General features: G+C 35.7%; 1 protein-coding gene across 2 annotated transcripts in view; it reads right to left on the minus strand.

The window, feature by feature from the left end:
* Positions 1 to 4,359: 4,359 nt before the first annotated feature.
* Positions 4,360 to 17,574, minus strand: part of rnf166 (ring finger protein 166) — a 38,350-nt gene continuing 25,135 nt past the window's right edge. Inside the window, exons 3-7 of one of the 2 annotated variants that reach the window (XR_001610802.1) lie at positions 15,741 to 15,853; positions 8,495 to 8,609; positions 8,072 to 8,179; positions 6,246 to 7,153; positions 4,360 to 5,881 (exon numbers count right to left, since the gene is read on the minus strand). Coding sequence is in view for 1 of the 2 variants with exons in the window: in XM_016292203.1 (XP_016147689.1) it covers positions 7,088 to 7,153; positions 8,072 to 8,179; positions 8,495 to 8,609; positions 15,741 to 15,853 (402 nt within the window). In the remaining variant the exon portion in view is untranslated. Of the gene's footprint in view, positions 5,882 to 5,914; positions 7,154 to 8,071; positions 8,180 to 8,494; positions 8,610 to 15,740; positions 15,854 to 17,574 lie in introns of those variants that run through there. The other variant, XM_016292203.1, reaches the window with a different exon arrangement.

Consider the following 17,574-nt stretch of genomic DNA (forward strand, 5'->3'; position numbering starts at 1 on the left):
CGGTTAAGGCAAAGCTCACCTATATTTAGCTTATCAAACAGATTCCAGGAATATATTTATAAAGGGAATCTCACAGCAACCTTACAGTCGTTGAGATTTACAGAATGTTTTCCACACTGAGTGCTGGTGGTATATATACAGTATATTAAGCACCTACAACTCCTTGACACACACACAGTACATGACATTAATGTGTTGCACTTGTTACCCCAGCACCAGCACTGTGGGAGGGGCCAAGAGTGGGTTATATCTGTCCACTGTTGTGGAAAATAAGTTCCCCAGAACAGGTGCAGCTAAGTAACATTTAGACCTGTTACCGTCAGCCAGTCATCTGAACTTTTTGTTGCTCCACAGGTTGATCATTGCATTTGCGTTTCACTGTGTGCCCTTTAACCTCTGAGGTCAGGTTGTGACACTGCTCCAAAGCACTGCATCTCTCTTGTGTTGGTGTTGCACATCAAGCACTTTCTCCTGACACTTCAACTAGGCCATAAATCACAAGCTCCATCCTGACACAAAATGCAAAAATTCATACTAAATTGTACACTTTTTTTATACTATTATAAAATTAACCGGAAACACTTTACACTAAGGTCCCATTCGTACAGTGGCTAACAAGAAGCAATATCTTTGCTAATATTAGATAATAAAAAATAGTTGTTTATTAATCGTGTTAAATTAACATTAAAATTAATTAATGCTCTTCATTGTTGTTTTAGTATCATTGAAATACTATTTTAGTTTTGATTCATAGTTTGAATTTGTTTTTATTTATATGTTTCAATGTAATCCATTTTTAATTTCAGATTTATTTTTTTGTTATTTTAGTACATTAAGTTATTTTAGTACACTAAATGAAAATGAGAAATGCTTCCCCAGAAATTATCTGAAATGAAATAAGTTTAAGATTTTTTAATCACTTATTTTATAGTTATCATTTTTTATGATCTTTGGTTTTTTTAATAACCCTGGTGCATTGTTAGCTTATGTTACCTGATGGAAATCGAACGTAATAGCAAAGTATTACCTATTAAATCAAACATAAATTGAAAATCAACATTTTAATGTAAATAATAATAATAACAACAAAAACCATAATACAACTGTTTCCCAAAAATGCATGAGAATAGTCCCTTTATGTAAAATTTGCTAGTTTAGACTGTTATTTGCTATTTCTCACTGAATTATTTCTTCACACAATAAATTGTGATTTATTATAAGGCAGACGGAAACTAAGTGATCCTACCAGAGTTTACTCAGTTATCAATTCAAACTATAAATCCATTCATTCTAATCTTACAGTGAAGAGTTTGCCATAATTCATATTAAATAACTAGTAGCACTTTGCAAGGCTGTAACAACTGCTGAAACTGTTTCTGCAGGGGACAGATCTTATTATTAATAGGTTGATAAAAGCTGTTTTGGAACATTGGGTAATGTGGCACAGCTTAATAAACATACAATTCCATTGCTGGGTTAGAATAAATAATTTCTTTATAATTTCTCTTTCATTCCTCCAAACTGTTTGTGGAAAAACCGTTTACACCAAAGGATAATGCCATTAAAGATGGGTGCATCTGGTTTTATTAAGGGGAAAATTGCTACAAATACACTAAGTATCTTATTAAACCTCAGTCAGTATTACAGCTTCAAAAATAGATCTTATTATTAATAGGTTGATAAAAGCTGTTTTGGAACATTGGGTAATGTGGCACAGCTTAATAAACATACAATTCCATTGCTGGGTTAGAATAAATAATTTCTTTATAATTTCTCTTTCATTCCTCCAAACTGTTTGTGGAAAAACCGTTTACACCAAAGGATAATGCCATTAAAGATGGGTGCATCTGGTTTTATTATGGGGAAAATTGCTACAAATACACTAAGTATCTTATTAAACCTCAGTCAGTATTACAGCTTCAAAAACGCACACCATCATTAACATCAGCATTGTTATTACTGTTATCTCATTATTATTCACAGTCGTGAATGCATAATCCCACTGGGCAAACACGAACGCTGGTCCTGCAGCCACCGGATCACTGGAGGCACCTGAGAGGCTGTGACAGCACAAAACAGGTTCTCAGTAAAGTTTCCTGGTCAGCGGTTGCATTCAATAACATCATTCTTGAGTACTGAATCCATTACATGTCCATGAGTATGCCATGTTTCATCCTCAAGCGTCCAGCGTTTACTGTTCCAGTAATAATAAGATGTTACTACAGTTCTGAGCCGCTGTTCTCCATTGAGTCCTTGGCCATTCATTAAGTTTCATATAGACATGAAACTTAATGTGAGCCATCCATTGTTTGTTTATGTTGTTCTGGTGGACAGCCGTTAACCAACACAAGAAATGTTTTTTTGTGACAGTATGCATTGATGTTACAATACAAAAAGAGTGAAAAATATTAATTTTAAGGTAATTCTCAAAGGGTTTAGAACTGGAGAGCTGTGTTGTACGATATCAAAAGTTTCACTTTAAAAAAAAATTACATCATACTATGCTACAGCTGTGCACATGAATATTGTTTGAGCACTATTATTTAGACACTTAAAAAAAACAACATCGAGTAAAAACATTAGGATACTGTGAAACTCTGTTGTCTTTTTCTACTTTCTACTCTTCGATTTCCTCTTAATCTTTCAGAGCAAGACCATAAAATACTGACACCATGTAAAACCTCAAAACAAGTCAATGAAAAACACATTGCCATCAAATACAATGAACACATTTTCAGTAGGAAATTCTTGTTTGGAAACTATTGAAAAATTCTTTCTGCTTAGTTTTACAATTTTGCCATCATGGTTTTGCTAATAACAATACAATATTACCAGTTTCTGAAAATGATTGATGTTTTTTTAACCTGACCTACCTTTTTTTTTTCACACAACAATAACATGACAAATTATCTGCCTCTTGTAAAATACATTTGGCAGTCAGTCACGCTAAATAACTGGAACAAAATTCCTACTCAATCATCAAAAGACATTTGAGTTAATTAAAGTGCAATGTTTTGAACATGCTTCTTAGCAGAAAAGGTGATTGCACCTTCATCCAAATTTCGACATATGCCACAAAAAAATGTGGCAGTCTTGCCATTTTATGTACAATCAAATCAAAAAAAGATGAAAAAAGTGATCACTTATACTATGAATGTATAAGCCTCTTAACAGGCCTCTTAATAAATACCAACACGGACATTTCAACATTACCCAGGAGGCCTTACACAATTATAAATGGCCCTGTATTCAGTACAAATGTACATTAAAAGACAAATGACATCTAACACTGTGTCCCAATGAGATGTGACAAATTTCCAGAGATGTACTGTAATTTGTCTGCTTATACTGAAAGAGAAAATGCAAAAACACAAAAGAAAATCAGAACAAATTTGACAATTATTCCTACTCCGAATTACTGCAATAATGAGACGACATCTCTGAGATTGTACTCTGAGTGGCAATGCTCATATATCTTCAAATAAATCAATTAAAACAGAGACAAAAACTCTGATCTGCATGGAAGATTTTGTCATCCCATTAGGACACAGTGTTATTTTTAAAGAAATCAATACAAACTCTACTATGGCTTTTAAGAAAACCATACAGGAAAGATCACTCTAAGTGATTACACATTAAACTTTCTAAATGATTAGAAACTGACAGCAAGATATTTATGGAAGCAAATGACTGTTCACATCACACAAGTTCATAAATGTTCCTTTCTTCCAAGTCACTCATGCTGCAGACCTTTACATAAATCAACCCGATTTAATTCCTGGCCACCGAGTTTCAGATTAGACAATGATTGTGACACGCTGAACCTTGCTAAAATAACAATAATTCACAAAATGGAGATAAACACAATAGCTCTATTGCGACAGATTAAACGAACACTCATCAACACAGAAATGGAACACATCCAGATCAGACTACACCACAACATTTTTTGCATTTCAGTTGTAAAATACCTTGTAAAGAAAGTATTGTATCACCTTTGAGAATAGTGGGAATTGCAAAAAAAACCCTAATATATATTTTTTCCACATTTATTACAGTAATTACAATTTTGGAGGGAAAAAGTGATTAACTGTCATAACAATAACATCACTTAATTGACTCAAAATATCTTAGATTTTCTTTCGCTTTTGAGATGAAATGAAGCCATGATATGTTTTAATGAGATCCACTTCTGTAACAAATATAGATTCAGTTACAGAAGAGTAAGACAAAATTCCAAGACTTGCCAACATACAGTGGGGAAAAAAAGTATTTAGTCAGCCACCAGTTGTGCAAGTTCTCCCGCTTAAAAAGATGAGAGAGGCCTGTAATTTTCATCATAGGTTAAAAAAAAAAAAAAAAGTTGGTAACTTGAAAAAATTTTCAACCAGCCCTAATGGTCTTCCACTCTTTTGTCAAGATTGGCTCTAAATATATTAAAACCATTACATCTGGCAGAGTTATCAAATCTATATCAAATGCGTAATGATGCACCAGCATCAAACTAATCTGCCAAACTAAGTGCGCCACAGAAACTCAGAAGCTTGGAGCACATCATTGTAGACCTGTAACATACTCTATGCAGGTACACAAACACAGTTGATTCTAGCTATAGTACACAAGCTCAGTTTCACAAGTTGTATTCCAAAATGTGTCAAAACGCAATTCATAACACAAGTATCTATTCACAGCATTACTGTAAACGCAATATCGCAATTTAAATTATTCTAGAGGCAGTTTTCTTTTGTGTCAAGTATGGTCAAGACGCAACAACAGTCTGACAAGAATCTTGTCTGATAAAAGTCAACATGTTTATAGCTAGCTACTTAATGCATCCAGTTTAATAGCACAGCAATTTGAAGGTGACTATCGCATTCGGAATACTGTGGTTTGTTAACCCCACAGTTATTACACTGTAATAACACCAACATTCCTGAATACTTCCAAGGAAACATGTTTGGATTACATATTTTAATACTTTGTTTGGTTTTAAATCCTTTTAGAGAAAGGAAAACAAAGAATGTTGACTTTGAGCTATGCTTTGGCATTCACATTTGTGTACTTGGGTAGAGTATGTTTTGTCAACTCAACTCTTAAAGACATGGTTAGGCATGTCTGCAAAGTAGGGATATTAGATTCTGATCTCTAATGCCTAACCCGATCACACCAATGCTCCTCTAAACATCAGTGCTCCTTAACACTGTACATAGGCTTAGATTCAACACTTACAAAGTACAGAAAGCCCTACCAGTAGTAGTAAAAGACCAAAGAAACCGAGTCTGCGCTCTGAATGACTTTGTGGCCAAAACAACTACACACTGTTCCACTTCCTGTTAGGATGTTCTCAAGTTTCTCCATATCAATGCTGCTTTCAAGTCACGTTGGAATAATTGTATTTAGTGGACATGAATGCCTGTCAATACAAGAATCAGTTGTGGCAGAAGCTGGTATTAATCATAATACACTATAACTGTGAAAATGAATTCACATCATAATTTTGAATGGGAAAAGGTGCTTTTACAAAGCAGTGTGTGTAATTACAGACTCAACCAGCAGGCTAACTATGCCATGTTAATACACCAATTTTTGGCCCCCTGTTGATCATTAAGTGTGCGAACACTTCCTATCATTTTCTGTGGCAGCACAAGAATGACAAAATATATGCTAAAAAGCTTTTATCGGGAAATGATCGAGAGAGAAAGACACTTGCCCAATGAATCCATCTTATTCCGACCAAATCGCTTGAATTCACGTTGCATCAAAATTAAGATTACGGAACTCATAAATAAAAATCTCCCAAAGGACTTGAAGTCAGCACTTGTAAGTGATACAGATGAACAGTACTAATGGATACATTAAAAGATAAAACGTTTCAGCACACCTCTAGAAGCTTGCAGTCAATTACAGACTCAACCAGCAGGCTAACTATGCCATGTTAATACACCAATTTTTGGCCCCCTGTTGATCATTAAGTGTGCGAACACTTCCTATCATTTTCTGTGGCAGCACAAGAATGACAAAATATATGCTAAAAAGCTTTTATCGGGAAATGATCGAGAGAGAAAGACACTTGCCCAATGAATCCATCTTATTCCGACCAAATCGCTTGAATTCACGTTGCATCAAAATTAAGATTACGGAACTCATAAATAAAAATCTCCCAAAGGACTTGAAGTCAGCACTTGTAAGTGATACAGATGAACAGTACTAATGGATACATTAAAAGATCAAACGTTTCAGCACACCTCTAGAAGCTTGCAGTCTTATTATTAGTGCACCATTTAAAACGGAAACTTTTTTCCAAAAATATAAATTTTAATCTTATCCGATGCTTCTTAGAAAATATTACTGTAGCAGGTTAAGAGCAGAGTATGCAGTCCTGTCGGTCAATATTCTGTTGTTGAACTAGAAAAGAACAACGATACTATAATTCAGACATGTAGAAAACTGTGACGAGTGCAATTATTCACATCAACTCTTGATTAAAAAAGGGCAGATGGTATTCCGCATTCCATACATGAAGAAATGAGTGATAATGAGGATGCTGAAGATCAATCTCTCATTCTCTCTATTGGTATTGCCTAAAGATGAGAGGACAGCCAACCCCAACATAGGTCCCTTTTCAACTTCGCTTTAACATGACGCACTGTTTTGAACTGATTCTGTACTGGCTTTCAATTCTTTGCTGGGGTCTAAGTCACATTTGGACAGAAAACAATAGGAAGAACAACAAGAACAAGCATGGTGTTATTGATCTATTCCTTTGTCTGACTTTTTGCATACATCAGTGTTTTGTTGGTTGCAGTTTTGATGGTTACGATAACGATAATGATGATGATAGCCAACCAGAAGCTCCTCCCCTTAAAATTCAGGAAGTAACAAGCTTGCTCAACTGTTATGCAACTGGCAAACAAGCTATCGAGCTACTTCAGGATCTAGCTGGAGTGTAGCTCAGAAATATATACCAGAAGAGAGGTAGAGTGAGAGGACAAACAGAGGAACAATGAAAATATTTAGCCTAAAACAAGACACGTGAGAAGATCCTTCACATGGTTGTGTTTGTGGTACAGGATATAATGCCAGACTCTCAGCTCTCAGACAGTGAGAGGGTCAGTGCTGCCTGCAGTGCTGCCTCCTCATCAATGCTGTAGTCCTGCATATGCAGACATAAAAACAGAAAAAGAACACATCCAGATCAGACTACACCACAACATTTTTTGCATTTCAGTTGTAAAATACCTTGTAAAGAAAGTATTGTATCACCTTTGAGAATAGTGGGAATTGCAAAAAAACCCCTAATATATATTTTTTCCACATTTATTACAGTAATTACAATTTTGGAGGGAAAAAGTGATTAACTGTCATAACAATAACATCACTTAATTGACTGAAAATATCTTAGATTTTCTTTCGCTTTTGAGATGAAATGAAGCCATGATATGTTTTAATGAGATCCACTTCTGTAACAAATATAGATTCAGTTACAGAAGAGTAAGACAAAATTCCAAGACTTGCCAAAATATGCAGAGACGACAACCGGGTAAAACAAGGGTAAACAGTGGTGGTGCTTTTACAAGAGCTTCTTCTCGACAGGCAAGCTAAACTCAAGTGTTTGCCACACATGCTAGCTCTTGACTGTCAAGCTACAGATACTACAATGTGAGAAAGGCCGTGATGAGTGTAAGGGGCGTTTGCAAATGTGGTTTGAAAATATGCTTTATTTTTGTAATTCCACCAGGTGACACTAGTAGCACAGAAATGGCATACTTCACCATGATACAGGTTCATCTATTGTATAAAGAAACAAATCTCTATGTTTTGTGCTGTAACACTAATTGAATTATTAAATCCATTTCCCTCTCAGATTCTTAATTCCGTAACACATATGGATGTTTTATTTGTCATAAGGTTTTATATGAGGTTCCATTACTGTTTGGATACTGCTTTAGAAGGCAGCTGCCTATGTAGGCAGGAGAAAGCAAGGCAGCTCACATGGTATCGGGCACAGAGCGTTAGAATACAAAATGAAGAATATATCAATCTAAAGTATATGCTTTTTTTGCCTTCTTACCACAAATGTGTCATAGGAGAATTTGTGCCGGTGGAGAAGATGCTGCAGAAAGTTGGAGCTCTTATAGCTAGGGTCACCCCAAGGCATAGCTGAACATACTGGACATACCTTCAAGGATAAAACATAAGAAAAGAGTGTTTACCAGTAAGGACCGTGATCAAATCTTGACCTGGTGCTTGATTTAAAACACTGAAAGAATTGCAGAAAAGCAGAATTGACATTCTGCTAAATATCTCGTTTCGTGCACAGAAGAATAAATATCATATAGGTTTCAGTCTACATGAGGGTGAGTAAATGCTAGAATTTTCATTTCAGTTTATTGTTCCAATTCTCAATACAAGATATTCTGTACAAGCCATGCCCTCTCTGCGACAGATAAGTGGTACTTGGCACCCCTGAAACTGTAAGGTAACTGACACTCACCACTTTGTTGGGGTCATTGCGATGGTTCTCCATGGAGTGCTTCACTAGTTCCTGTTGGTCCAAGTTGCGAGCGCCACAGTACGGGCACACAAATGTGGAGCGGTTTGGAATATTGCTGTTAAAAACAGAATTTCACTGTATCTTAACCATGTGGTCTAATAAACCAGTATCAGATCTACACTATTACATAATAAGCAGTAGCTCTGGAGCAAAAGAGTCAATAGACAAAATAGTTGTGTTACTAATTATCAGTGTTCACATGAATAATGTAAATGTGCAGCCAGGGGGTGTATAGCATTGTGTGAATAACTTTCAAGTCTATAAGAAATGAGCCAAGAACCTTCTGTTCACATTAGCTGTTTGAGGCATTCCTGACTGCCCAATTTTCAGCAGCTCCTTCCTTTTCTCTACAGGGATTTCAAAAACATTGGTGATATTACTTTTATTGAAGTCCAATAAACATTAATACGCCAATGAAATATTAATATTAAGTAACTTACTTTTGAGGCAAAATGTGTTCAATTACTCCGCAAACATGAATGCAGCCCACTAAAAATTGTTATTGTTTACAATTATTTTTCTCAGTGCTGCTGTTATTTCAGCAAGCTACAAATTCCATTAAGATCAAAGAGAAAAGTCAGCAAAGAATGGTGAAATTTCAGCAAAAATATTTAGCTCAAGACTTATTCTATCAAATTCAAGTTGTTTCAAGAGTGTGACACACTTTGGGTCATTTCCAATGTTTTGTGGGAGTCAGCACTTTTATTGGTGAATAGTTGAATATTTCTTTAAGATTACGGGTAATGTAACACCTCACTGGAATTTTAGTTTTAATTCAATATTTACTTCCAGGAACCACATTGTCATGCTTTGTATTACCAAATATTACACCTACTACATTAGAATTACATAAATCACATGAATAATTTAAAATAAAAAATACAATAAGTTAAACATAATAATATATATTTACAAATAATGTCCTGAAAGTGTTTGACCAGAGATAATTTCTTTCAGGGGAGCCAGATATCTGTCTTTTTTAGAATTCTGCCATGCAGCTTGAATAGCCTGATGGTCTGGCAAAGACGTTTGCTTGCTCAGTGGGAGACTTTTCATATTTGACTTGCAAAGCCCTATCAGCAAACAGCATGGGAAAGACTTCAACAGACGGAGACATAACTGGATTAATAGATGAGGCTTGGGCACAGGGAATCTTAAAGGGATAGTTAACCCAAAATTGAAAATTTTATGTTTATCTGCTTACCCCCAGGGCATCCAAGATGTAGGTGACTTTGTTTCTTCAGTAGAACACAAATGAAGATTTTTTAACACAAACCGTTGCAGTCTGTCAGTCTTATAATGGAGGTGAATGGGAATCACGGCTTTGAGAGTAAAAAAAAAAAGATCGGTCTGTGCAAGAATCTGAACAGTATTTATATTGTTTTTACCTCTGATTCACGCAATGTCCAAACTGTCCTGAGCGCGTTCTCAACAGCAGGCACGTGAGGCATCTTCTTCTTCTTGCTTTACAGCGGATCGCAGACTTATAAGTGCATTACCGCCACCTATCTCTCAAATGGACAACTGACACTCTAGCTACAATCTAAATTAGGAGTGTCAATGGTCCACTAGAGAGATACACATCAATGTATCGTCACGAGCCGCAGGGTTTAATTTGGTTTTGTTTGTGTATGTTTTTTTTTTACTCTCAAAGCCGTGATTCCCATTCACCTCCATTATAAGACTGACAGACTGCAACGGTTTGTGTTAAAAATCTTCGTTTGTGTTCTACTGAAGAAACAAAGTCACCTACATCTTGGATGCCCTGGGGGTAAGCAGATACACATCAAATTTTCATTTTTGGGTGAACTATCCCTTTAAGGTCTCTATCACTGTCACCATGAGCAGATACTGTTCTGTTTCTCCATGGTATGTAGTAAGTACCACTAGAGCTGCACGATTAATCGTTAAAAGATCACGATCTCGATTCAGACAACCACACGATCTCATTTCTAAATGACAACGGTTCTCCCGTGTCTATTAAACCTTTGACAAAGTCTTATCGGATCATTCAAATCCGTGTTCGCACTGCCGCTGACACAGAGAGAGCAGTTACCATGTTTGGTTAAGAAACGGCTTCACAAACAGTCTTTTCAACTAAATAATATTATTTCTGTCGTACAGTCATTCATATTATCACAGAAATACTAGGATGAAAGTTTATAATTCAGATATAAACATTGATGTCTATGGTAGCGCGACCAAAATGGAGCAAATCCGCGTTTGAAAGTAACTGCTACATAATGTTTGTATCGATTGCATTGTTTCAAAAACGCTGATTCATCCAGTAGGTTTATGAGTGAGTCGTTGAATCATTGATTCAAACAACTTTTTCATAATTTTAATATTATATTGAAGTATTAAATATATTATAGTTTAAATACATATACACTACCAGTCAAAAGTTTTTGAACCGTAAGATTTTTTTTTTAAAGAAGTCTCTTCTGCTCACCAAGCCTGCATTTATTTGATCCAAAGTACAGCAAAAACAGTAACATTTTGAAATATTTTTACAATTTAAAATAACTTTCTATTTGAATACATTTTAAAATGTAATTTATTCCTGAGATTTCAAAGCAACATTTATCTGAAATAGAAATCTTTTGTAACATTATAAATGTCTTTATCATCACTTTTGATAAACTTAAAGGATCCTTTCTAAATAAAAGTATTAATTTATATAACCCCCCCTCAAAAAAAAAGAAGAAAAAAAAAAAACTGACTCCAAGCTTTTGAATGGTAGAGTGTATAATGTTACTAAAGTGTTTTATTTCAGATGAATGCTGATCTTTCTATTCATCAGAGAATCCTGAAAACAAAATGTACTCAAGTGTTTTAAATATTGATAATAATAAAATGTTTCTTGAACAGCAAGTCAGCATATTAGAATGATTTCTGAAGGATCATGTCTGGACTGAAGACTGGAGTAATGATGCTGAAAATTCAGCTGCGCATCACAGAAATAAATTACATTTTTAAAATATATTCAAATAGAAAGCAGTTATTTTAAATAGTAAAAATATTTCACAATATTACTGCTTTTGCTGTATTTTGTATCAAATAAATGCAGGCTTGGTGAGCAGAAGAGAATTCTTTAAAAAAACATAAAAAATCTTACTGTTCAAAATCTTTTGACTGGTAGTGTATATGGTTAATACTTCATTCAAATTAATTAAACACTTTTAAATAGACTGCAGCAATCATATTTTGCCACACATTATTTTGTTTAGTTCAGAATCGTGATCTCTATTTGAGACAAAAAAAATTCTTGATTCTCAATTTATCCAGAATCGTGCAGCTCTAGTTCTGTGTTTTTTTTTGTTTTTGTACTTGAGTGCAATAAATTTTGGTCGAAAAAGTGAGAATCGTGATCTCAATTCCCATGGAGAAAAATCGTGATTCACATTTTTGCAAGAATCGTGCCGCCCTAAGTACCACAGAGGACAACGTCTGTACAGCTGTGCCCAAAATCTTAATGCCACTTCATCAAACAGTATCTAGAGGGCAAGTCTGAATCGCATGTCCATTCTGTCTACCGAGATTCCTCCAACTGGTCAGTTTTTGAAGGAAGTTTATGATATCCCACAATCCTGTTGGTGAAAATATAAAAATGGTGTCCGATACAAGGTTGAAGGAAGTACATATAATGATGTCACTACTTTCAAATTAGAACTAGAGAAATAAGGATCGTTTTCATTAACGTCAACATGCAATCAAAATTCACCTCATAGATTTACTTCATAAAATTTGATCAACATATAATAACTTGCTCCACCTCTGAAACAACTTCCCTTTTCCACTGATGTCAACAAGCCTTCTTATTTTAACTTCTCCCATCCAACCTACCTGTAATAGAGACACTTTTCTTAATCAAATCAATTTCCAAAACATAAAATCTAGTCCTGACTGGAGGTGTGTGATATTGACGAAAAAGTGATATCTCAATATTTCCTGGATTTTTTGTATAATGATATTTAGACAATGCAGAGTGTGTTTTGCGCACATTCTCAATGCATGCCAGCTCGCACATCATTAAAACAATAAGTGCGATATTATCGTAGACAGTATATCACACACCCCTAGTCCTGACCCACATTTTTTTTTGTCTTGATTAGTTCACAAATTCATCAGATTATGGAAGCAAAATTGGTTGTGAGTGTTGTTTAATGCTGAATTTAAATATTCTCTTAGCTCTAAAGCCCTATAAAGCTCACTTGAGTTTGTTCTAGATTATCAGAGGAGACATCATGGTGTCTTGGAAAGAATCAGTCTGAAGCAGTTTCCTCACCTCCATACAAAACTGCAGTCTGTTAAACCACTGACTCACTGGGCACCGAGACAGAAATGTGTCATAGTGTCACCGACACGATATTGAACAAGGTCTCTGTGTTTACTCAAGTAACGTTTGTAGGGTGGCATAAAGGTCTGCATTAGTAACATGGTTCTACAATATTTGTATGATGCTACCACAAAGAGTACGATAAACAGCCATGATGCAAGACTTTTGCAGACAGAGACACAGTGGGAATACATCAACATGCTCTGCTTTGAAGAGCTAATTAATTCTTATCCTCCTCTCGCTCTTCCTGTGCTTCAAAGGAAGAGTGAAGCATGACAGAGACACACACACATAACTCAACCTGGAGTCATCTGATTGGACTTTTATCAGATTCCTGTCTGCAAAACTTTCTGTCTCTCTTCAACTGTCAGACATCAGTTTGACATCTCTAGATCTAAGTATACCTACACCATTAGTGTGTAGGTCTAAAGAGTATCTGTAAAGAATGAAATGCGTCCTGGATCCATATTTTAAAGCTCTTCGCTGCATTTTAACTGTTGTCCCAAAGAGCATTGAGTGCTTCAGAGAAGCATGAGTCATAAGGCAGCATTTGCCTAAGAGAGACTTGTGGGATTAGTTGCTCTTTAATGTAGGGAGAAAGAGGAAATATTCTAAAATGCTGTGTCCAAACCAGGCGCAATGCAACAAGTTTCCATTTACATAATTTTATTGTTTGTCCTGACTGGAACTGTCCTAATTGGCCGTGATGATGTTGAATCATGGAATATTTTCATATTTGATGTTACATATACAATGGAGCAGGATTTTTAATCAATGCGATTTCACTGTTGGCAGAGTCACCTATAATAATGTGGGGAAAAAGGAATTAAAAAAAATAATAATTTACTCAGTGCTCAGTTACTCAGTGATTTGTTTTGGATCAGAAAAAAAAAGAACAAAGGAAAAATAAACAATATATGTTTGTATTGTGAAGCCTTAGTACCACATAATACAAGATTAAAGGGGTCATATGATGACTCCCTGTAATTTGGTTTTTATTTAGTGATATGAGTAGGATATTTAGAGCGTCGTTACGCTGAAGACTTTTGTTAATTTTCTTTACTATTATTATTTTAAAGCAAACTGTAAATAGTGCATCACAAAGCCTTCTTCTTGTGGCTTCGGCTTCAGGTAATAAATTGTTGTTAAAAACATTCATTGGTGTTTATGGTCACTTTTCTGCCTGCTTCAATCCACCCAGCAATAATCTATTTTAAGTGTTATGATACAACCCATAGACTTTTAAATATCGTAACATGCACCAAGAGCTTGTAACACTCCAAAGAGAAAGGAAAAATTGAAATCGCATAATATGACCCCTTTAAAGTAGTAATATTTTGAGAATGAAGTCAAAATTACGAGAATAAAATCATAGCACTGACATTAAAGTTGTAATATTAATTATTTTGAGAAAAAAACAATCACATTATTACAAGATACAGTGTGATTATCACGATGAACAGAATGCCATTCCAGCAGCATGGATGTGGAGGATTAAACGTTAAATCTGTGCAGTAAAGTTAGTTCCACTTTGGCTGGATATTCAACTTCCTGGACTGTCTGGTCCAAGTTGCGAGGGCCACAGTACGGGCACACAAATGTGGAGCGGTTTGGAATATTGTTGTTAAAAACAGAATTTCACTGTGTCTTAACCATGTGGTCTGATAAACCAGTCTTACAAAGTTAACACTAGCACAAATATGTTACAAAAAATATGACGCCTCTTAAATGCCATCCTTTCATAGGAGACGGTGTGAAAGTCACACACACAAAAAAAAGCTAAACGTTGGTGGTGTCCAACCTTTAATTCTTCACAAGTATTTAACATAAATAAAAACATATTCTAATATGTTCTAATAGTTAAAGTAGGCTCCTAACTCTATTAACTGACTCATTTTTAAGAACAATAAAACAAATGTTGGTAAAGAGAGCACCATTCCTTTTTTGTGTATTTCTAACTTTTAAATTCATTCCAGCTCCCTTACACTTATCCCATAAAGAAGAGAGGCACCAAAGCCTAGTGGCCTACACAGCTAATCAGGCCAAATGAGAAAGAACACCTTTAATAATTTACTTTTATTTTATAACCAAAGGTGTTTTCACCAGCACTGGAACATTCCCTTGCACATAGAAACTCTAAAACCCTCTTAAGAGCTAAGATCCATAGAGAAAGGCCACCTGGGTTGCTGCATTCCACTGTGTCTTCATGGAGAGCTTTTCCTTATGGAAACCTTTCACTGGGGATGAGGCAAATGATAGCATTGCGAGTCAAGACTAAAGCAGATTCATTATTTATTACTTTTGTTTTCATATTGAATCCTGAAATCACTTGGGTGCATTCTGCAGGCAGTAATATTAAATAATAATAAATAGCCTATTAAGTAAATAAACAAATGAAAATGAGCATGGAAATAAGTCACCATGGCCAGTCCGGGTCAGCACAATACAGTAACAATGCCACTAATATACTATAAATATTATAATTTTAATCTCATATTGCTATTGTTTTCAAAATACTACGACTTTATTCACATATTTTTTACTTTAATCTCAAATTATAAATGTATTGTCCTGATCTTTTTTTTTTACATGACACTACAGCTGTGTCATACTTTTTCAGATATGTGCATTACTTTCCTATTTATTTAACTGATTTACAGACAAAAACATTTGAAACCCTGTATATTTCCAAAGTGTAGTCACACTAGCAAGCAACATTCACAAGAGCAAAAACAAAACAAAAAAGTTGATGATGAGAGAATTGAGGTAATTGATGAAAAGAAAAACAAGGTTCTTTTCCATGATTATGTCAACCTGACCTCAAATGATCCCTGGAGTGATGCTTACCTGGGAATGGGTTGTGAGGTGGGGACCACAGGCATGAACTTTGGGCAATTGGCCATCTGTTCCTGAACCTTTGTGCAAGTTGAAATATGCGACCGCATTTTGACCAGGGTGACCTGGGATATTCAAAGGGACATAATAAAACAAAGTGAGTAACTTGCGCTGTGATTAAAGTGCCCCTATTATGCTTTTTCAGGTATTACCTTTCATGTAGTGAGTAATATAGCTGTTTGTGAATATAAAAGGTCAGCAAAGATCAAAGTGCATGACAAATGGAGTTATTATTTCTGAACTGCCTGAAATGATTCATCAGTAATTGAAAACTTACTTCTGTTGCAAACCTAAGAAGCTTTGTGACAAATCTGCATAATGCATGCCTTTGGTCTTCATGTGTACTTTGACCTGCCACCAAACACTGTGGTTGTAGCTAAGGCCTGGAAGAGTTCAGTTCGTGTTGTTGTAATGTCTAGAAAACACTGTTTCCGGCACAGTGAAAGTAAAACCATGATGCATGTGTTTCCAAATGATGAGGATGTAAAGAGACAATGGTTGAAATTCATTGCTGGTCATGTTTTTAGAATCAGAATCAGAATCAGAATGAGCTTTATTGCCAGGTATGTTTACACATACGAGGAATTTGTTTTCGTGACAGAAGCTTCCACAGTGTAACAGAATGACAGTGACAGAACAAAAAACACAGATGATAAAAATAAAAAGAAAAATAGAACAAGTAAATAAGGAATAAAAATATATAAATTAAGCATCCTGCGTTAGTTCAGGCAGGCCTCGTAGTCAAGCTCCGCTATCAGCTGACTGGCGAAATTGAAACCCGGCCCCTATCAGCTGATCCGACTCCTAAGCTTGCAATTGGCAAATCTCAAACAGGGCGCCTTACTTAAACACTGCTTCTGTCTGCTTGCTTTGCTGCTTTCTCTATTACGCTGCTTGCAACCCACCTCCTCCCCATCTCCTCCTTTAACTGTGCTTAACTTAAACACTGTCATTCTGTTGTCATTGTTGCATGCTCTGTTCTGGGGGTCTTTTTTGTGCTATTCTCCTATTCTTAAAATAGGAGGGTTGCCCCTGAAGTGACTGCTGTTTCCCTGTCCTGGCTTTCATGGAGCTCATGAAAAGGACCGGGAACTTGGAACAGAGCCATACTACCAAATGTAACTTTAGTAAACATGCTAATTATGTACAGGTACTGTATATTATGTGCAAATTTGAGGAGTAGGCTGAGTATGAGTGTTAGCTAAATAAGTGTATGAGTGAATAAATAGTGTGTGTTCTAAGGTTATTGTCAAGTGTTCATGAGATGGATGGCCTGAGGGAAGAAACTGTTCCTGTGTCTGGTCGTTCTGGTGCTCAGTGCTCTGTAGCGTCGACCAGATGGCAACAGTTCAAAGAGGGAGTGTGCTGGATGTGAGGGGTCCAGAGTGATTCTGCCAGCCCTTTTGCTCACTCTGGATAAGTACAGTTCTTTTAAATCCAGCAGTCATGTTTTGCTGACTTTATGAAACTAAAATATCTAAAACAATTGCTGTGTCAAATCACACAAACACAAAACAGTGAGCACTAACACAATAAAAGTTTTCAGTGGTCTTTCTAAGCTCGCAATGGCAAATCAGGACATCTCAGTGTGTCAGATTGTAGTTGCTGGGCTGTGCTTGTTTTGCTTTAATTTTTATTTACCATTAAAGGGGTCATATGACCTTGCTAAAAAGAACATTATTTTGTGTATTTGGCATAATGCAATGTGTTTATGCGGTTTAAGGTCCACATAATGTACATTATTGTTTCTCCTCTATGCCCCACCTTTCTGAAACGCATCGATTTT

The sequence above is a fragment of the Sinocyclocheilus grahami genome, unplaced genomic scaffold, assembly GCF_001515645.1.
Source record: "Sinocyclocheilus grahami isolate Dianchi unplaced genomic scaffold, SAMN03320097.WGS_v1.1 scaffold282.1, whole genome shotgun sequence".
NCBI lineage: Eukaryota > Metazoa > Chordata > Actinopteri > Cypriniformes > Cyprinidae > Sinocyclocheilus > Sinocyclocheilus grahami.